Source organism: Eumetopias jubatus, unplaced genomic scaffold (assembly GCF_037043125.1).
Source record: "Eumetopias jubatus isolate StellerSeaLion01/CBP00866 unplaced genomic scaffold, mEumJub1_p1.0 scaffold_17, whole genome shotgun sequence".
NCBI lineage: Eukaryota > Metazoa > Chordata > Mammalia > Carnivora > Otariidae > Eumetopias > Eumetopias jubatus.
In genome coordinates this window covers 29,831,438-29,853,294 of record NW_028274823.1, presented here as the reverse complement: position 1 = coordinate 29,853,294, position 21,857 = coordinate 29,831,438, and the positions used below count along the sequence as shown (strand labels likewise).

At 43.4% G+C, this 21,857-nt stretch overlaps 1 protein-coding gene and 1 pseudogene across 1 annotated transcript in view; both read left to right on the top strand.

The window, feature by feature from the left end:
• Positions 1-21,857, top strand: part of ABCC2 (ATP binding cassette subfamily C member 2) — a 64,350-nt gene that overhangs the window by 7,242 nt on the left and 35,251 nt on the right. Inside the window, exons 3-10 of the mRNA XM_028098796.2 lie at positions 10,570-10,695; positions 12,780-12,914; positions 13,132-13,239; positions 13,695-13,750; positions 14,964-15,198; positions 17,494-17,657; positions 18,497-18,674; positions 21,581-21,835. Of these exons, the coding sequence (XP_027954597.1) occupies positions 10,570-10,695; positions 12,780-12,914; positions 13,132-13,239; positions 13,695-13,750; positions 14,964-15,198; positions 17,494-17,657; positions 18,497-18,674; positions 21,581-21,835 (1,257 nt within the window). The remainder of the gene's footprint in view (positions 1-10,569; positions 10,696-12,779; positions 12,915-13,131; positions 13,240-13,694; positions 13,751-14,963; positions 15,199-17,493; positions 17,658-18,496; positions 18,675-21,580; positions 21,836-21,857) is intronic.
• Positions 11,048-11,755, top strand: LOC114205244 (BOS complex subunit TMEM147 pseudogene; annotated as a pseudogene).

The following is a 21,857-nucleotide window of genomic DNA, read 5'->3' as shown; positions in this document are numbered from 1 at the left end:
TTATCTTCTGTAGAAGGTTTTATCCTCTCTGTTCTTGATGTCCTGAAATTTCATGAGAGTCTGTTTATATGGGTCTTTTCTCATGCAATGGGTTCAACCCTTTCAACCTAAAGACTCGTGTCTTTCTTATCTCTGAGAAATTTTCAGATATTACTTCTTTTACTTCCTTACCTCCAATTTTGAAATTCCATCTCTTTAGAACTTCTTTTAGGTGGATTTTGGACACTGAATTGTTTTCCTTCTCAACTTCTGTCTTTTTTTAATTTCTTTTTCATTTTTACCTATGTTCTGTGATATTCCCCAATTTCTTTTCTTTCAGTCATCCTAAAGAGTCTTTATTTTTGCAATCATGGGTTTGATTTCTAAGAATTATCCTTAATTTCTGAATATACCTTTTTTTAAAACATCAACCTATTAATGGATGCAATGTCTTCTCAGATCTCTCTTAGGACATTAATTTTACAATAATTTAAAAGCATCTTCTGTTCATTTAATAATTTGTTTTATCCCAGAATCAGTTGTTCTGTTTAATTATCTTGGCTATCTTCTTCGTTGGTATTGGTTTTTCTCAACTTTCTTATGTTATTAGTGTTCTTTTTGCATTTATAAGCAAAGGACTAAGTTAATGAATATATGTGACTGGAGTAGACCCCTCTGCCATTCTGTAAGTCAGCTCCCCCCCAGCTGGCCTCTTCTTGCGGGGAGGACTGCCTTTGAGCTCTGACTGCTGGACAACCGTGGGAGCTTTTGGCTTCTCCCAAGAGCTTCGGGACTTCTCCACCCTTACTGCATGCCTGCTGAATGAAGACGAGTTTACTCTGAACTTCAGTTAAGACCCTGATTTCGGTCCTTTTTTCCAGTCTTACTCGCAGCTGGGGCTGACCACTGACAGATTTCTGTCGGTGCAAGATCTCACCTGCAAGTCATACCTGTTAGCTGAGACAATAAGGAATTGATTCTCTTATGTAACAAGAAGACCAGAAGCAGTGCAGCCCCAGGACTTATTACTTTAGAAGCTCAACAACCTCAGCAGATACCTGATTATTTTCATCTTTTTTCTGATTGGCTCAGCCTGTCAAGCCAGTTATTAAGCTAACACATGATTGCAGGTTGGCCGCAGCAGCTCCAGGTATCACACCCTCAAGTCTGTCCAGAGGCAGATAAAGATAGCAGACACACCTATATATCACTTTAAAAATTAGCTTTATTGATACATAGTCTGCATACCATAAAACACACCTGTTTAAAGTGTACATTTCAGTGGTTTTTGGTAGACTCACAAAAATGTGTGACCATAACCTCTAATTCCAGAAAACTTCATTACTCCAAAAAGAAACTCAGTACCTATTAGGCAGTAACAACCCATTCCCTCCCCTGTCATCCCTCTCCCTTAATTCCGAGCAACTGCTAATCTACTTTCTGTCGATGGGTTTGCCTATTCAGAACATTTCATATAATGGAATTATATACTATGTAGCCTTTAGCGCCTGACTTATTTAACATAGCAAAATGTTTTCAAGCTTTCCTCATCTTTTTTTTTTAAGATTTTTATTTATGAGAGAGGGAGCACAAGTGGGGGGAGGGGCATAGGGAGAGGGAGAAGCAGACTCCCCACTGAGCAGGGAGCCTGATGCGGGGCTCGAACCCAGGACCCTGGGATCATGACCTCAGCAGAAGGTAGACGCTTAACTGACTGAGCCACCTAGGCGCCCCTGTTTTCAAGTTTCATACATGTTATAGCATGAATCAGTACTTCACTCCTTTTTTATTATTATCATTGTGGTAAAATACATAGAACATGAAATTGACCATTTCACCCAATTTAAAGTGTAAGAGGCAGTAGCTATTCGCTCTCCAGTTCCAGGACTTTCACATCAACCCAAGTGGAAAATTTGTATCCATTAAACAGTCACTTCCCATGCCCTCCTCTTATCCCCTGGGAACCTGGAACCTGTTTTCTGTCTCTATTTATGTCTAGTCTGGATATTTCATATATAAATACAGTCATACAACAGGCAGCGTTTTGTGTTTGGCTTCTTTCATTTAGCATTAGGTATTCAAGGTTCATCCATATGATAGCATATATCAATATTTCATTCCTTTTTATGGCTAAACAATACACCACTGTACAGATATATCATGTGTATTTGGGGTGGATGTAGATTTTCAATTTCCTTAGGTATATACTTATGAGTAGAATTGCTAAGTCATATGGTAGCTCTATGTCTGGTATTTTGAGGAACTGACAAGCTGTTTTCCCAAGTGGCTGTCTCCTTTAAATTCCCGCCGGCAGTGTATGGGGGTTCTAATACTCATCCTCACCAATACTTGTCATTGTTCATCTTTTCAGTTAGAGCTATCGTAGTTGGTGTGAGGTGGTCTCTTACTATGGTTTTGACTAATGATGGTGAGCATCTTTTCATATACTTTTTAGCCATTTATATACCTTCTTAGGAAAAAAAGCTATTCTTTAAATAAACCCTTTGCCTATTTTTTAGTTGGGTTATTTGTGGTTTTTTATTGTTGACTTGTAGAGAGTTCTTTATATATTCTGGATCCATGTATCACTTCGATCAGTAAGGAAAACCTTTCCAAGAGTCCCCACAAACTGGTCTCCACAAGCTGTCCCCGAGGTCTCTTTGGCCAGAATTGTGTTGCATGCCCATGGCCAAGGCAGTTACAGGCCAGGAGAATGGGACCACCATGATTCGTTTTAATTTACCTCATGGGGTTGGAGCTGGGTCCAGCTTCCACCTGAGCATATGGCGGAGCTGAGTAGGGTAGATATTTTACAAAAAAGGGGAAGGGTTCTGTTAGGAAGAAGAGAATGGCTTTGAGTAGGCAACTCTACCAGTCAGGGTCACAACAGGAAACAGACGGCTGAGGCCAAATAGGATAATGTGAGAAGGTCGTATTTACAAGGGGACCCGGAGCTTAGCAGCCAACTGTTAACCAGTCCAGGCTTGAAGGGACGAGAATGGGGGTCAGTCTGGGACAGAGGGGAGATACAAACACAGCAACCAGTAATGTCTGTGTCCAGCTCCCCTTTCCCTCCTGCCTTTGCTTCTGGGTTTTGGGCCGTGGTTTTCTCTGCTCTTTTTCCTGTCACTATTGACATGTTTGCTTTTTGTCTTCTAAAACTTTTCTGGTCCACTGAGCTTGCCCTTCTCCAAAAAGATTCTCAGTGCTGTTATGGATTTATTACTTGGGTACCTCTTTACCAGCAGTTCAGTGGGGTGGAGAGAGATGGGAGATAAACAAATATACTAAATCTGGTATACTGAACTGGAAACTCCTGTCTTTTTCTATACATATTTTAAAAACGTAATTAAACTCTTTGCATCTGCAGTTTTATAGTCTATGCTTTTCATTGAAGATGATATAAAAAGCACTTCCCATTGTTAACACTATTCTTAAACGTAATTTTGATGACTACTGTAGGCATGCTGACAACACTGACTCCATCTTTGGCTCTTCATCTTGTTCTCGTCTCTGACGCACAGATGGCACCACTTTAGATAACTACACTGTGACCTCACCACCAGGCCCCTCGCTCCATAAGAGCTGCGGATGAAGGTCTGGATAGTCGCAGAGAATGGGGAGGAAGGTGGTGGAGAATAGCTATGTGGTGCCCTGGATTGCCCGCCCATCTGCCCATCCGTCTTCGGGCTCCTGTCAGTAAGTGACCCCGAATCAAATTCTGTGTAGGGAGGGGCTTCCTTCATTTTCCTCCGTATTAAAGTGCCTTCTCAGACTGGAAGAAACACTACTGACCCTCCTCCAGCTTCTAACAATTGGCATAGCTTGTAGGACACAAAAAAAATGACACAAGCGTAGGTCATGGGGCTGTGCCAGGGGAAAGCCGGCTGTCCGTGGGGGAAAGGCCAGGTTGGCCAGCTACCTCCATGTGGGGAGTCTTGGCCGGACCAGCCTGTGAGTATGGGGACGCCCCAAACACCTCCCAGGGGGTGTTAACAACCTAGTCTCAGTGGTGGGGAGGTGGGGGTGGGGGGAATGCCCTAGGGAGTGTCAGCTAGCCTATTATCAAAGGTGAGGACAAGGGAGCAGAGAAGAGAAAGTATATGAGCTTTTGAGGTGGTAGCTTGGCCATTGATCCGGGCCTTACAATAGGCCACGGAATGGGAATTACAAGTGAGGAGAGAATCCTAACAGACCAGAGAAGCGTTGGCTTTGGAAAATGATGGATGAGCCACATGTGCCGCTAATACAGACATTATGTCTGAAAGAATTCAGCGTCAGAAGGAACGGTTAGAAATTAGGATGGCGAAGGTGCATGGGCACAGACTAGCGTGCGCTGAAGTGAGGACTATTAGATCTTAAGATAATTGAGCCCCTAAAGCTTGGGATCCCTGGGGTAATGACTCCTCCTTCATTCAAACAAAGACTTTTTGTGTGTGTGGTTAAAAAAGAAATCTTTTTTTTTTTTACAAAATTAAAAACATAAATGATATTTACAAGCATCTTAAATACCAGCTTATAGCACTTGACATTTCTGAATCCCTTGAAATTGAGTTTTCCATAAGCTTTTTTTTTTTTTGGAGGAGGGGGAGGGGCAGAGGGCAAGGGAGAAGAGAGTCTCAAGCAGGCTCCACGCCGAGCATGGAGCCGCTGCCGGGCTCAGTCTCACGACCCTGAGATCATGACAGCTGAAATCAGCAGTCTGACGCTTAACTGACTGAGACCCCCAGGCGGCCCCAAGTTTTCCATAAGCTTTTTTTTTTTTTAAAGATTGTACTTATTTATTTGACAGAGAGAGACACAGCGAGAGAGGGAACACAAGCAGGGGGAGTGGGAGAGGGAGAAGCAGGCTTCCCGCTGAGCAGGGAGCCCCATGCGAGGCTTGATCCCAGGACCCTGGGATCATGACCTGAGCCGAAGGCAGACGCTTAACGACTGAGCCACCCAGGCATCCCCTCCATAAGCTTTTAAAATGCAAGACTATTCATACACTTCACTGAGTTACCAGTTTTCATTTCCACCATTTCAAAGGGGTTTTTGTTTTTCCAAGTTGTCCATACTGTAGTCATTCAAAAAACAATACAATGTACTGGAGATGACCAAGAGGAAATTCCCACTAGTCAGCGACTGAGGGAATATTCTGCAACTAAATTAGTGGAGCTAAAGAGCCACTTTAAGCAAAAGGGCCAAGAGGGGGTGGTAGCTTGGGTGTTACGACTGTGGGACACTGGGAGACTAAAGGACCCCTGGGGTCATAGTGCAGGACTTTAGGATCTGTCCTTGCCCCGATGATTAATCAACCCCATGCTACAGTAGCTGCTATGGTGGCCGACTTAAGTGAAACCAGGACAATCTGAAGGGAAATCAATTATACTTACTTGTAGAAGTTCAATAAGAATGTTTTCCTTGTAACACGATACTGTTGGAATGATTGCTTGTATTACCAAGGCCTTGACTGGAGTGTCCTATTTGAGAGAGACCTGCATAGACTCGGATGTGACCAGACAGTTTGAAGGAACTAAGGTTGACTTTATGGAGCCAATGAATGCCCGTTGGAGGAAAAAAAAAAATCAGCCTGGTACCTTCCATATAGGGTTCCTGGGAACCTTACCAGATAAGTAGGGAAGGTCACTTCCTGGCAAGTTCACAAGATTTTGGGGAAGAGAGGAAGTAACCCAAATCTATAAGCATTGCAGGGGAGTTAATAGCAAGTATTTGGCTTGGCTCTTGGCCTCAAAAGGCTGTTTAAGGCACAATCTGAAATTCCTTATGAAAAGTTCTCGCAGGGGTACCTGGGTGGTTCAGTCAGTTGAACGTCTGACTCTTGGTTTCGGCTCAGGTCATGATCTCGCCATTGTGGATCAAGTCCCCCGTTGGGCTCCGTGCTCAGTGAGGAGTCTGCTTCAGATTCTCTCTCCCTTTCCCTTCCTTCCCCCGCCTCTCTCTCTCTCAAATGAATAAATAAAATCTTGGGGGGAAAAAAAAAGTTCCTGCAAACCAAATTTAAAAGAACTTAAATGGCCAGTCACTGTTCTTGCTGCACTTACGTAAATAGGCCAAGTTTGTTAAAACTGGACTTGGATTATAAACAACTTAGTCTTAACTTGGCTGCCTTTGAAGGTGATTTTTAGGAAAAAAACATTTCAGTAACATATCTTTATGGCTATTAGATACTAGTTCTGATTGTCTTGAATGTTTATTGTTTACCTATAAAACTAGCCTGGATTCTGAATTCTTCCGATTTCCTTGTATATCTGGCTACTTATCTACCAGATTGCTTGCACACTATGGACCTGACTTTGAAAGCCCACCTGCAGGACCGCCTCCTGAAATGACCCACTGTTTAACTGAACTGACCTAATCGACCCTGATGTGAAATATAGAATAAGATACTACAACCACCCATGAAAATTCCAAAATAATGGCTCTATGAAGGGTGGGGGTTCGACTTACTACTAGGGAATATCTTTAATTGGATGCAAGGCTGTTTCATTCTTCAAATTCTGATCTATACCCATTTTCAGCAGGAAGAAGCTAGGGTGGCTGTCACCCCATCTCTCCAGAATGAGGAATGATGAAAAGCCAGGGGTGGTATTGGCTCATGGGGCCAAAACAGCTACTAGGTTATTGCTGAAAGAAGATTTTCCATGTCTATTGCCCATAAAGCATTTGTCTCTTGAGCTTAGCATTGCTGATGTTCCCTCCTGTTGCATCAGGAAATATCTTCCTGTCATGGGCTACCTCTTGGATTGAAATTCACAGTCGCTTCAACTGTTGGGTCTGAGGAAAGGACCCCTTTATCGGGCCTGGGGGATCTTGCGTTGCTGTTTGTATTGCTGCTGTGACCTAGGAATGCAAGTCATCTCCTGCAATCTGGCTCTAGGGTCATAGTGAAGAATGCTGTGCAGGGATTGTGCGGGCCATAAAGATGTTGGGGATGGAATGTAGGAGTGCAGACAACACTGACTCTGTCTTTGGCCCTCCATATTGTTCTCCCCTCTGGCTACTTCAGATAACTAGTAGAGAGCCATTTGGTGCAGAGGTAGTACCACTTTACATAACTACCCTGTGACCTCACCAGCATGCCCCTTGCTCTATGAAAGCTGGAGATTAAGGACTGGGTGGCCAGGGGAAAATGAGCGGGGGGGATTTGGGGTGGAAAATAGCTGCATAGTGCCCTTTGTTGTACATCCATCCACCTACCTGATTACCCCTGTAGGTAAGTTAACCAAATAATACTGTGTAAATGGTATAGAGTGGCTTGTATCTTTTTTCCGTATGAAAGCACCTTCTCAGTCTGGAAGATACATTACCCACCCTCCTCCACCTTCTAATAGCTACATAATAGTTTATCACACGAGGACACCATAACTTACCTTAACAACTCTTGCAGCATTAATTCCTCCCAACAAACCTTTCCACCACTGTTTTGGGTTATTTTAGGTTTTATAAATACTACTAAAACTGAGACTCTGGTTAACATTCGGTGCATAAGTATTTGCCTAAAATTCAGAGTATTTCCTTAGAATAGCTTCCTAGGAGTAGAATGACTATATCAAAGAATGTGAGCAGTTTAGGCTTTTGAAAAATTGGAAAATTTTTATAATTTAGGAAGCCTTTTGCCGATTTATATTCTCACCAAAAGTGTGTTAAAGTTTGTCTCTGCACCCTTGCCAGCACTGGGTCTAACCTATTTTTCTTTTATATGTAAAAATGGCACCCTATTGTTTCACTTTGCATTTCTAGAAATACTAATGTAATTGATGTTTAATTGGTTGAGCATATTTATGAATTGTCCACATCACTTGCTCATTTTTTTAAATGGGCATGTTACTGTATTTAATTTTTTTCAAATATACTTTTTTAAAATTTAAATCAATTAATATATAATGTATTATTAGTTTCAGAGGTAGAGGTCAGTGATTCAACAATCTTATATAATACTGAGTGCTCATTACATCAAGTGCCCTCCTTAAGATCTATCATCCAGTTACCCCATCCCTCCACCTCCCTCCCCTCCAGCAACCCTCAGTTTGTTTCCTATGACTAAGAGTCTCTTACGGTTTTTCTCCCTCTCTGGTTTTATTTTTTTCCTCTCTTCCCCTATGATTCTCTGTTTTGTTTCTTAAATTCCACATATGAGTGAGATCATATGATAATTGCCTTTCTCTGATTGACTTATTTCTCTTAGCACAATACCCTCTAGTTCCATCCACGTCATTGCAAATGGCAAGATTTTATTTTTTTGATGGCTGAGTAGTATTCCACTATAGTTAACTTTAATCTTTTGAATAAATCAGGATTACAACTCAAAATGTACAAAAGGTACATGGGTATTCTAGTCACTCATTCTTGTCCGAATTAGCAACCATTGACACTAGTTCCTTGTATATACTTCCAGAGATAATCTGTTTATAAAAATGCCTACTTTTCTTTACACAAATTTAAAGTCTTACATTAGTGTCCGTGTCTTGATGATCCCTCCATTTTAGCACATAAAAATCTGCTTTCTAATGACTACTCATGATGCAGTTATTTTTTTTTAAAGATTTATTTATTTATTTTGAGAGAGTGAGAATGAGAGAGAGAGAGATAGTACATGAGAACGGGGAGGGTTAGAGGGAGAAGCAGGCCCCTCGCCGAGCAGGGAGCCCGATGTGGGACTCAATCCCGGGACTCCAGGATCGTGACCTGAGCCGAAGGCAGTCGCTTAACCAACTGAGCCACCCAGGCGCCCTCATGATGCAGTTATTTGGATGTACCATAACTTATGTGCCCTACGTGACAGAAATTTAGGTGGTTTTTAACCTTCTGCCATCATAGGCAATGCTGCAATAAATAACTTTTTCACCTGTGTCTGTAGCATAAATTCCTACAAATGAAGTTATGGTGAAGAGTACATTAAACTTTTATAAATGGTGAAAATTATCCTCCATAGAGATTTTCCTCAGTCTCACCAAATTTTTATCAAATTTTTTGATATTTGCTAAGCAGTTAAGTGAAAAATAGTATATCATAATTTGAAAATGCACTAATTATCAGGTTAAGCATCTGTTCCTATGTTTAAAAGCCATGTTTTTTTTTTTCTTTAAATTTTCCATTCTATGCCTTTTGCACTGGATTGTTTGTTTTCATCTTGAAATGCTTTGTAGGAGTTCCTTTTAATGTAAATTGTTCTTTTTGATATGGATTGCTCAGTATATTTCTAATCAATGTGTGAGAGTTTAATATATGGAAGCCTGTGGCAAGGCCTGTTCTTTTTCCTTGGCCTGGGGAGCTGGTTAGTAGTCTCTTCAGCTGTTCTCATCAAGTCCTCCTTGACTGGCTGCTTTAGCTCCACCTTGCTCTATTTTATGCCCAATTTACCTAAAGGCAAACATATCTTACCACTTCAAAAGCTGTTATTTTTTTTTTCAGGAAAAAACCTCAGTGTCACGTGAGAAAGCACAATATAGTATATTATGTACTTGAGAAACGCATTCTCTTTATCAATATGTCTTTGACTTTATGCCTTGCTAAATAACCACACTAGTCCTACTACAGATGCATTCATCTCCCTCACTGGTTGGTTTTATTACAAGCAGCCCACTATTTCTGCCTGAACCATTCTGGATGAATGAGACATGGGAATGAGTAGGGATAGATGGATGGGAGCTGAAGAGATGGGGGTAAGGGAGATGGTCCTAAAGATCCTCATTTTGAGGCCTAAGATTCTAGTGGATCTCCTCACTGGAAGTAGCAATTTTTTATCCTGATGGGTGGGGGTGATGCTTTAGAATAATACAATGTGTAGCATGTCTTATGAACTCATAGGACAAATACTGATTGGCTTGGAGTCCTCCTAGGGTAACATAGTCACAATTGTTTGCAACGTTAACTTCAAATGTTGTCTGGGGAAGAGGCTGAGAATAATCAAGGAAATGGGAATATGACCAAGGAAACTGGAAATCCCAATTGAGGCTCCCTTTTTCAATCTATTTTTATTAGTTACCTATGGTTGTATAACAAATTACTCCAAAACTTAGCAATTAAAAAAAACCACATTTCTTACATATTCCATGGATCAGAAATTTGGGAGCTGCTTCCCTGGGTTCTGCTTCAGGGTTTCTCATGACCTTGCAGCTGATATGCTAGCAGAAACTAAGGTCACCTGAAGGCTTGACTGGAGCTAGAGCATCTAATTCTAAGATGACTCACTCACATGGCTGTTGGCAAGAGGCCTCAGTTACTTACAATGTGGATCTCTCCATAGAGCTGCTGGAGTGTCCTCATGATGGCACTGATAGCTTTTCCTGAAGTGAGTGATCTGAGAAAGAGAATGGGGCAGCCATCTTGTTTTTTATGACCTTCTACCATATTCTATTATTTAGAATTGAATCACTAAGTTGATGCTTGCACTCAAGGGGAGGTGTACCAAGATCTACTTTTTGAAAGGAGGAATATCAAAGAATTTGTGAACATAGTTTAAAACCATCACACTCAACATTCCTCAAAAACCTATCCTAGCATACATTGAACTTCATCTATTATCAGGAACCATTCTATTCTAAAGCATGATATCCTCTTAACAGTGGTCTTTTTCTTTCTCAGGTCCTTGTTGGGTTTCTTCTTATTCTAGCAGCCATAGAGCTGGCCCTTGTACTCACAGAAGACTCTGGAAAAGCCACAGTCCCTGCCATTAGATACACCAATCCAAGCCTTTACCTGGGCACATGGGTAAGGCCTACCCCCACTTCTGCCCTGTTTATCATCTTCCCTCTTCTTATTCATAGTTATCTAGTTGAAATGTACTCTTTTGGAATAAAATTAAGTCAATTTCATCTACCTTTTTTGAGGGGCCTATGATGAGGCAAAACTTGGTTGTAATAGGGTTGAATCAAATTTTAGTTTTGTATATTCTTTTGAACACTAACTTACAGATCCTTTTCCCTAGTGTAAATACTAACTTTGATGCCTAAGATATGTATCTTATGCCCCCCTATCTTTCCATCTAATAATTATACATGAGTGGGTGGCAGGCCAGCCGAGGCAGAGACCCACGCTCTGGCAGGCCCAGGAGGTCAGTGCCATGACCCTGTGCCACTTCTGGAATGGTTCACCCTGGCCTACTTCCCCTACTTCATCACCTACAAGCACTGTGGCCTGAGTGCAATGCCTTCTGGAAGTGTGTGCAGGCCAGGTCACCTACCTCTTCATGCAGCTGTGCAAGATGCTGTTCCTGGCCTTGTTTTTCCCCACCTGGGAAGGTGGCATCCCTGACTTCATTGGGGTGTCATGAAGGTCAACATGGATGTGGCAGTCCTGTTAGGCCTAAACCTTGTCATGTCCTGGAATGTATGCAAGGAGGAATACAAGATCATGTTACTGCCCTAGGCTGGGCCACGGCCACGCTCATTATGGCCCGTTGCATCCCATCTGAGTTGGAGCCCAGGGCGTGGAGTTTGACTGGAAGTACATCCAGAAGATCATGGACTCCAACATCGGTCTGGTCCATTACATCATCTCATCTGCCCAGGTCTGGATGATAACACGCTACGACCCATACCTCACTTTTCAGCCATCAGTACTCCTACTGATGATGTTCCTTAGCATCTGTGAGGACTTTGTCATGGAGACCTTTGTCCATCTCTGTTCCCTGGGCAGCTGGACAGCACTCCATGGCCCTGTATGTCACCGTTGTCAACATGCACTCCTAGACTTGGTGTTCCAAACATTCACACACTCTTTCCCTCCTCCAGGCTTCGGTAAAGTAAACAGTATTTGGAAAGTAAAATAAATAAGTAAATAAATATACATATACATATACATATACATATACATATACATATACATATACACACATGAAAGCCAAGTTTCTTGATGTAAAAGAACTTTTAAATGCTATAAATATTATTCTTAAATTGACTAATGACTCATCAGTGGATCACTGAGTCTAGAGTTGTTTGTATAAACTTGATGACAGAAGCTGCTATCTCTCCTACAGGCTTGGTTTTTGGGGAGGCCTGTACAGTGTTTTAAAAACAACTGAATTAGTTGCTACCATTTTAAAAGAGGAAGATGCCACGTAACTATTTGGATTTCTAAACTTTCTTGAAAAATCAGAATGCCTGGTATCTATGGGCCTATATCCCCATAGGGCAATGGTCAGCCATTGTGTGTGCATCTCTTCCCAATGCTGTGTTTAGTGACAGTGTGTTGGGGCTTGAAATCCACCACGGTAGTAATATCTATAGCACAGAAATGAACAAATGCTACTAATCATGGCTTTGTTTTCAGAATGTTAGTTTACAAACTCAGCACTGAGTCTAGGAAACCAAGACTTAAATATAATTAAGTGACATGTTACAAGGCAAGCTTTTTTTTTTATTGCTTAGTTTGATATTTTTAGAAATCACATAGACAACTTGCACCTGTCCAGCAGAAACTGCCTCCCAGGTGGACTACTGCAGCGCCTGAAATTAACTTCCTTGGGTCTTGAAAAGACTTTTCTGTCTCCCAAAGTAACTCCATTAAATGTAGAAGGTGACCCTCTGTCTTCTTGGCTAACTCCCCACCCAAGTGTGATGGGGAGATGGGGTGGGGAAGGGATTCCCAGGAAGAGTACGGATGCCCTAAAACAAGAGGTTGGATTGTATCAGGGAGGAAGTCTACAACTTGGCATTTGTGTGTTTTCTGCTTGGCCAGATTAGTTCTAACAATCTCCTCCTCTAACCCACCATTCTTTCCCTGTCTCTCTGGCCTCTTTCTTGCCTCTCATCCTTGGTGACAGTATTTTTCAGAACTTGTGAATTTCTCTCCAGCTCCTGGTTTTGCTGATCCAACACAGCAGGCGATGGTGCTTGCAGAAGGATTCTTGGTTCCTGTCCCTATTCTGGATTCTCTCAATACTCTGTGGCGTTTTCCAATTACAGACTCTGATCCGGACACTCTTAAAGGTAAGGAGGAAAGAGAGGGTGACTTGAGAAGGTAGTGGCGAACAACTTCTAAGATTGAATGGCATAGAGTCAGTTGAACTCTGGGATAGAATTTGTTTAAAGGATTTGATGATAGGCTTCAATCACAAGCATTGACCTATGTGGGCCATTTAGACTTAATTTGGAAAAAGGCTCACTTTCTTTGTTTTTTGTTGTTTTTTTTTTTTCTTCCCCATAGGGCAGCAATTCTAACCTGGCCTATTCCTGCCTGTTCTTCATCTGCTATGCACTGCAGATCCTGATGCTGATCCTTTCAGCATTTTCGGAAAAAGATGCCTCATCAACTGTGAGACCCTAAATATGCCCACCTCATGTATTATTTCATTGGATGGTATTTTGACACATGTAACTTTGAGATGCCTAGGCCTCAAGGGGGGGTTCCACTAGCCCAGAATATAGCTGTGTGGACCACTTATGGCTTAAGGAAACCAAAAGTGGCTAGTGTAGAGAAATACTCTTTTACAAGTGTGGAAATACTTTTACATTGACCTGCCAATCTTCAGCCTGGACAATTCATTCACCTATCTATGCCAGAAAATCTGATTTTTCCTGGTGACTTTAGGGTCTCCAGATAAACCTATGTCATTCGGTCTACTTTAGTCTTATGTCTACTTTTTACCATAACGTATCTAGAAAAAATCAGTTTCCAATTTTAGAGTCCCACAAAGTTCCTGTTTCAAGCTGATTTACTTTTTGATTTTTTTTTGTGTGTGTGTGTATGTGTGTGTGTGTGTCTTGCAGAATCCATCATTCACAGCCTCATTTCTGAGCAGCATTACGTTTAGTTGGTATGACAGGTAGGAAATGCCTGGAGTCTGGGTTGTTCCTATCCCTACCCCCTCATTCTTCTGAAAGTGACGGAATTATTAATTTTCAAAATGCTTCCCAAGGCCTCCATTTCTCCTCTACTTAGAGTCTGAGAATGTTGACTTAATAGATCTATTTATTTCAGACTGAGATGTGGAGGAGAGGATGGAGGGGACTTTGCTCTTGGTGGCTTGGGGGTTCCACGGGGAAAAGGAAGGACGTTAGGAAAAAGGCAGAAGGTTAAGAAAAGGGACGTTTGGGGGTAGGCAGTGTGGCGCAATTTGAAGGGTAAGGGATGAACCAGCCGGCCTGGGCTACCAAAGGATCTGCAGCAAGCGCTCTTGGCCTTTGTAGTTCTATGGATCCCTTGGCAGCTGGTACTGCCTATGAACCCCTTCTCAGATAATGTTTTCAGCACATAAAAAAAAAGACACAGGGTTACAAAGGAAACCAAATATATTGAAATAAAATCACTTAAAAAAACAAAAACAAGTTTGTGATGTAACCCAAGCGCTTCTTTACAAACATGTTAAATGACAAGATCTAATGAAGGAACGATAGGGCTAATAATGACCACAATCTCAAAGTAGCCCTGAGTGTACCTGTACCATGAAAACACTGCGGTGTCCCCTGGTGTCAGAGGAACGGGCAGTCCTGTTTCCAGCTGTCTGGTTGCCCCCATTCATGTTCTAAGGAAAGGCTAGATTTCAGTTAGAAGCTGGTGAAAATAAAGATGTAATTTATTTTGTATCCATGCTCTCAAACACCATGTTGGTGGGCCCTGATCTAGAGAGAGAGCATAGAGGAGGCCTCCAGGGCTGCTCAGTTCCTTACGGGCATCGTGAAGGCCCCTCAGGGAGATGCCGATGCAGAGGGGAAGCCAGTGTTCAAGGAGGAAGGGGCAGGAGGACGTGATGCTCTTTTGGCTTTTAATTCAGTCGCACTGCTCCCCTTGCCCTTCTCGTCTTATTCCACATTCCGTCACCTCTCCCATCCATTTTCTGCCCTCCCCATGCCTCTGTCAAGTGTAAAGGGCCAGGAGATGGAGCAGTGGGCCTCCTTCCATCCTCTGTCCCTCCATCTCTGAACTGGGGCGGCGGGGGGGGGGGGGCGGGGGCGGGGGCAGGTTTTGACAGAAGCAGCAAGGGGACTGCCCCTGACCCAGCCTGTAGGGTCTCAGCCTGTGGATCGCTCTGGTTCCAGCATCATTATGAAAGGCTACAAGCAACCTCTGACACTTGAAGATGTCTGGGACGTTGATGAAGAGATTAAAACCAAGGCACTGGTCAGCACGTTTGAAAAACATATGGCAGGAGAGCTGCAGAAGGCCAGGAAGGCGCTCCAGGAGGGGCAGCGGAGGAAGGCCCGGAGGGGCTCTGGAGATGGGCTGCATGGCATGAACAAGGATCAGAGTCAAAGCCAAGATATCCTTGTCCTGGTAACATTCCCATGAGTGTCTGTGTGAATGTGCTCTAGGTTTCAGGCATGAGATGTCCGTGTGCTAGTGGTTCTGTCCTTATATTTTGGTAGCCCTGTATACGCTGCAGTGCATTTTATGTTATTTGTAGTAGTTCTAATACTAATAATACCTTAGTGATGGATGCATTTGGGTAGAGTGTGCTATTCTCTCTCTTTTGGGGTATATTTGACATTTTCTATATCTTTAAAAATAGAAAAATAGGGGGCACCTGGGTGGCTCAGTCCATTGAGCATCTGCCTTCGGCTCAGGTCATGATCCCAGGGTCCTGGGATCGAGTCCCGTATCGGGCCCCCTGCTCCGCGGGGAGCCTGCTTCTCCCTCTCCCTCTGCCTCTCATGCTCTCTCTGTCAAATAAATAATCTTAAAAAAAAATAGAAAAATAGTACCTTAGCATTACCAGAAGTTGCACTTTGGTGGGCTTTAGCACTAGCAGCTAATTCACTTATTTATTCACTCAAAAGTATTAAGTACCAAGTGTCAGACTATTCTGGGCACCGGGTACAAGGAATAGCCTGAAAGAGTCCTCTTTAGAGAGCTGGAAAATAATAAACCAATACAGGTTATTCTTTGAGAGTAATACATGCTATTAAGAATGTATAAAACATGTTAATGTCTTTGCAGTGAAGTGCCTTTAGGGTCGTAGGAGAGACTTCTCAGAGGAGGTGTCACTTGAGCAGAGACCCAAAGTCTGAGAAGAGTCCACCTGGGGGACCATCAGAAGGCAGTGTAGGGGCGCCTGGGTGGCTCAGTCGTGAAGCGTCTGCCTTCGGCTCAGGTCGTGGTCCCAGGGTCCTGGGATCGAGCCCCGCATCGGGCTCCCTGCTCCGCAGGAAGCCTGCTTCTCCCTCTCCCACTCCCCCTGCTTGTGTTCCCTCTCTTGCTGTGTCTCTCTGTCAAATAAAGAAATAAAATCTTAAAAAAAAAAAAAAAAAGACAGTGTAATCCCGTCCAAGGGAGCAGTGGTGTGAGGCTAAGGAGAACACATTTAGTTTGTTCAGAGAACTGCAAGAAGGTCCTGGGGCATGGACAGAGAGGCTGAGTAGGGGCTGCTCAGGGCAGTGGGTAGGGACCGTGCTGTGTAGACCCTGTGGACCATGGGTAAGGAGTCTGGGTTTTATTTTACGAAGGATGGGAAGCCAGTGGAAGGTTTTGAACAGAAGAGTAATGGGATCCGATTTGTACTTTTAAAAGCATGTTTGGGCTGCCACCAGGAGGACAGATGGTTGGGGGGGCAAGAGTAGAAGCTGGGGGGCAGGCTGGGGCAGTTGCCCGGGCAAGAGAGACTGATCAGATGGGGTCTCAGTGACAGAGTTACAAGAGGATGTCACTGGTAGAAAAACCTGGAAACTAAGGCTGAGAAGCTGAATTGGGGGCCTTATGGGCCCCTGGAGAATGTAATGAGGAGGCCAGATCACAGGGAGAGGAAGAGGCTGGTGAGGGGGCCGGTACTGGATGCTCGGATGGGACAGTGGATGTTGTGCCCTCACAAAGTACTGCTCGCTGCGTGGCTTCAAACGAATGTATTGTTTCACAGGTAGGAAGCCAGAAGCCCCAAATCAAAGAATCAGCAGGGACATGCTCCCTCCAAAACCCGGAGGGCAGAAACCGTCCTTGCTTCTTTTACCTTCCAGTTGGGCTGTTCTTTGGCTTGTGGAGGCATCGCTCCAATCTCTGGCCATCTTCTCTCTGGCTCTGAGGCTCTTCTCTTATAAAGACACCAGTCCTATTGGACTAGGGCCCACCCTAAGGACCTCAGCTTGATTACATCTGCAGAGGCCATATTTCCAAATAAAGGCACATTCTGAGGTACTGGGGGTAAGGGTTTCAGCATCTTTTGGGGGGACATAATTCAACCCATAACATCCCACAACAACCACAAGCAGAAACAAACAAAAAGGCTCTGAGTATCAAAAATATGTACCCTCATGTCCATGCCTTTCACTCTCCAAGATTACCCTGCAGGCCCCCTACTTAGGGTCTATTCTTTGTTTTGTTTTGTTTTTATGTGGTATTCTCACCAGCTTAGTTGTCTGGTTTTCTCACCCAAAATAGATTAGGAGCATCAGGATGGGGGGAAGGAACCAGCGATGGCAGCTGAAAGGGCGGATGGTGACCAGGCAGTGAGAAGACCAAACTCTGTACAAAGAAAGTGACAGGACTCGGGGTCTTAACACTCTGGAGCCGAGCAGTGCAAGACAAAGTTTTACACTACATGGCTCTGTAAGCACTGTTGGTGTTTGGTTTTATACCTAGGAAGAAGCTAGAAAGAAAACAAAGAAGTCTGGGACCACAAAAAACTTTCCCAAGTCCTGGTTGGTCAAGACTCTCTTCAAGACTTTCTACATCATGCTCTTGAAATCATTCCTCCTGAAGCTGGTGCATGACCTCCTCATGTTTCTGAATCCTCAGCTGCTGAAGTGAGTCCTGGGCCTTGGCTCTCCCTTCAGGGCTCCTCTGCCACTCTCCTCCTTGCTGGCGCCTTGGACGTGCAGGCAGGAGCTTATTATTAAATTCCCATTGTTTAAAATGCTGATAATATTCTTCCACCTTATCGTGTCGTGTTCATGAAAAGCACGAGGCAGTTTTCAGGATCTAAAAAGGCTAGGTCTTTTAGCTTCCCTCGTTTCTACATCCCTTCCCTCCCAGGAAGCCAGGTACTTGTTAGGAGCTCTTGTTAAACAGAACTGATCTGGGAGGAGCCATGCCCAAGAGGCGGGCAGCACAATGAAGAGAGCCTTGTACCTGGGGTCTGTAACCCCATCTCCACAGCTGCAGCCTTCAGTGGGGGGTTCAGCTTCATCATAACAAGACTTCACAGTCTGCTGGAATCTATGGGATGAATTCTCCTCTGTGGGAAGTTCTAACTCGCATTGGATACATGTCTTAATTACTTTTCAGGCTTGATTTGTCCAAGAACATATCCACTTCCCCCACACAACTTCTTTTACCAGGGGGTGGGGGCAGGCAGGGCCAAAGCCTTGCAGCAGCATGTGTAAGGAGCATTTCGTTCATTATCCTGCTCACAGCCATGGGTCATCAACTCGAACCTTTTGCTGCTTGCTGCTTGCTGCTGGCCCTGCGAGCGAAAGCAAGAGCACTGGCACAACTGTGGAGTTCAGGCCTTCCAACGGCTTTGGACGATTCTGGTCACTTTTGTTAACTACAGGGCAAGGGCAGGGTAGCTGGCTGTGCATGAAGAGTGTGAAGCGTCCTTGGAGACCTGATGGGCATCATTGACTTGGTTTTGTTTTGGCAGATTGCTGATCTCCTTCGCAAATGATCGAGACACATATGTGTGGACCGCATATCTCTATTCAGTCCTCTTCTTTGTTGTGGCCCTCATCCAGTCTCTTTGCCTTCAGTGCTACTTTCAAATGTGCTTCAAGCTGGGTGCCACTGTACGGACAACCATCATGGCGTCCATATATAAGAAGGTGAGTGGCTTGCGTCAGACCTCACTGAAGAAAATCCCCTTAAATGTGAGCATTTATTCCAAGACCGAAAAAAATTTGATGGAAATGATAACTGATCTTAACACTTGAGTCTGACTAACCAGATAGCCTCCTTTGGATTTTTCTTTGCAAATTGTGGAAAAGTGGATTCACAGACCGAGGGCATGTGTGTGTTCAGGGACGCAGGGGAGGATGTACTCTAGAGGAAAGCCGGCAAGCTGTTCTCCGCCCTGGATCTGCCTTTCAGCCTTGAAGGCTTGCATACCTGTCTCTCTCTTCTTGCCTCTCTTGACAAAGTGAGAACACGTTGGAAAAGAATGTAAGATTAGAGTGCTCCCTTTGGCAGCACATGTACTAAAGTTGGAAAGAATGCAAGATCAGAAACGAAGCTGACCCACGGCAAACTCTTTAAAACTACCAACATTTAAACTGGATACTACATGAAACTGGGTTCGTAAGACTTGGTGCATCCATCTCGGTGACAATTTTGCCATAGACTAGAATGCTCTGTGGGCCAGGGCTTCATCTCCCCAGACCCACTTTTGCCTAGAGACCGCTTTTTCTAATCTTTAGCATCTGCCTACCCCTTCTCTGCCTGACTCCTTTTTTCATTTTGTAAACACATGCTCTCTGGTTACTGAGTTCTGCAGACTTGGGAACTTCCCCATTTCTATATGATGATTTTGCTAATCTTCCCTCTGATGTTTGCCTTTAACGTTTAACTTTCTCAGAGCCACTGTATTTTTCTTATGTCCTAGATATCAAGGTGAAATATCATTTTGTCCCTTGAAAATAGAATCAATCCTATCTCAATAAAAAATAAATAAAAAGAAATGAGGAGAGGAGTTACCGTCAGTGAATACAAGCCTGAGGAAAAAATTCATACATGAGGAGCTAGGACTTTTTATAGAATAGAACATTAAACCCCAGTTGCCTTTTCTTCCTCTCTTTCTTGGACCACTAGAGTGTTCCATCATAGTGATTTCTCTGTTACGGTTCCTGGTTTTCTCCTTTGCATTTGTCTGTTAAAACTAATGTGTCATTGTCTTCCCTGAGCAGATGTTGACTCGTCCAGAGACCCAGACAGATAGTCCAAAATGTCTTTAGATCAGAAGTCTGGTCCGGTCTTTTGAACTCCTGAGTAGCCTCACACTGGAATTTGTCTCTCCCCCCGCACCGCCCCTTAATCCCCTTATTTCTTTTGGAGATACTGGATTTCTGCTTGTTTGCAGGATACAGGGTCCCTAACTAGCTATCTCAGCCATTTCTGTGAATGTACACTTTTACAATTGTGGTGATTCATTCCCACTATTTTTGATTCTTAATATATTCCAAGTTTTAAACTGTTACAATCCATAGAGAATTTGTAAAATGGAACCCTATTAGACTTTTATTCAAATAAATATCACTACTAAGATAGAACTGAAAATTGATTTCCTATGTTTAGACAATGCTTCATTTATGAAATGTTATGAAACATTTTTTTATATCGATTATCAATTCATGGCCCTATGAAGTGACTGCATTCTCCCTATTTTACAGAGAAGTAAGGCTTAGGTCATTTCAATACCTACAATCACATAGCAAGGTCTTGCCCTCAGATAAGGGCTCCTGGCACTAAATTAATGTCTTTTCTACTGTATTGAGATTTTGAGAATAGAAAAATGATGACCTTGAAGGGTAATTAATTTTTTTGACTGTTTGGGTTGTTTGGGGGAGTGGGGTGTTTTTGCTGTCCCATACCAAAGGGGAGACAGCAGTGGACTGATGGCTCTAAAACCTTGGTGGCCGAACATTCCGGGGAATTTCCCTCATTTTACTGTGTAACCAAGAATCCTGTTATGTTCCAGAGAAGCATGTCTTGGTGGATTAAGATGACAGTAGAGCTTCTAGGAAGAGGATGGAGGCGGATCCCTAGGACCACCCCTAGTCCTCACACTATCTTGTGTGGGAATTAGAAGGCTCTCCTTCCTCCAGGAAGATGTGGCCCATGCCAGGTGGTGCTTTAGTGAGCATGGTGTGAACTGGTTTCAGTGCCCCGGCCCTAAGTCCCTTGGCCGGGTGCATTTGTGCAAGGCATTGTTGTAAGTGACAGACCTGTGGAGAGTAGTCTTTTGATCTTTCTAACATGACAGCAGGAGCCCATGCTATATGATTCAGCATCTAGATATTGCCTGCAAATTCCTGACAATAAACAAATTGTTTTGCTTCAAATGTGTGAACCTGCAGCTCTCCTCTTCATTCTGAGATCTCTGTCCTTCTTGGAAATGGTTGCAACTTCCTCGTAAGAACATGACTCCAAATAACACTGCCATACCCAAAGTCTGAAGGGCCAGAATCAATACGTGATTCCTCCCTTCCTGTCATCCTTCAGTATCTGATGCCCTACTGTGTGCCATGTGATACGGTAGTGAAATGAACAGATGTAGCCCTTGTCCTCACAGAGTTTACATCTGGTGGAGAAGTAGAAAGATGAAACAATTACAGTTTCAGTGTGATGAATGTAATGACCAAGGTAAGCCCAGAATGTTCTGGGAGTACACAGGAGGTACTGGCATCTAACCCAAACTTGGGAGTCTGGGGAAGTCTTCTCTGAATAAATTCCATCTAAACTGACACTAAAGAATAGGAATTTTCTGAGCAAAGAAATGTGTGTGTTGGGGAGGGGGTGGCAAGGGGTTCAAGGAAATGGGAATAATCTGAAAGAGTAGTCAAGAATGAGAAAACACTGTATGTAAGATTTGGAGGCAAGAAGGCAGAGCCCCTGGGAAAAGTTGTGTCCATATGGAGACCATCCTTCTAGTGTGTTCTCACTTCCTGAGTTTCCTTTTTACTCCCCATTTTCCTTGGCCTTGTCCATAAATCCCAATTCCAATCTTTATCTTTAGACACTGACCCTATCCAACCAGGCCAGGAAGCAGTACACCATTGGAGAAACAGTGAACCTGATGTCTGTGGATGCCCAGAAGCTCATGGATGTGACCAGCTACTTTCATCTGCTGTGGTCAAATGTTCTCCAGATTACTTTATCTATCTACTTCCTATGGGCAGAGCTGGGACCCTCCATCTTGGCAGGTGTTGGGGTGATGGTACTCCTAATTCCAGTTAATGGGATACTTGTTGCCAAGAGTAAAGCTGTTCAGGTAAAGAAACCGAGTCACCCTG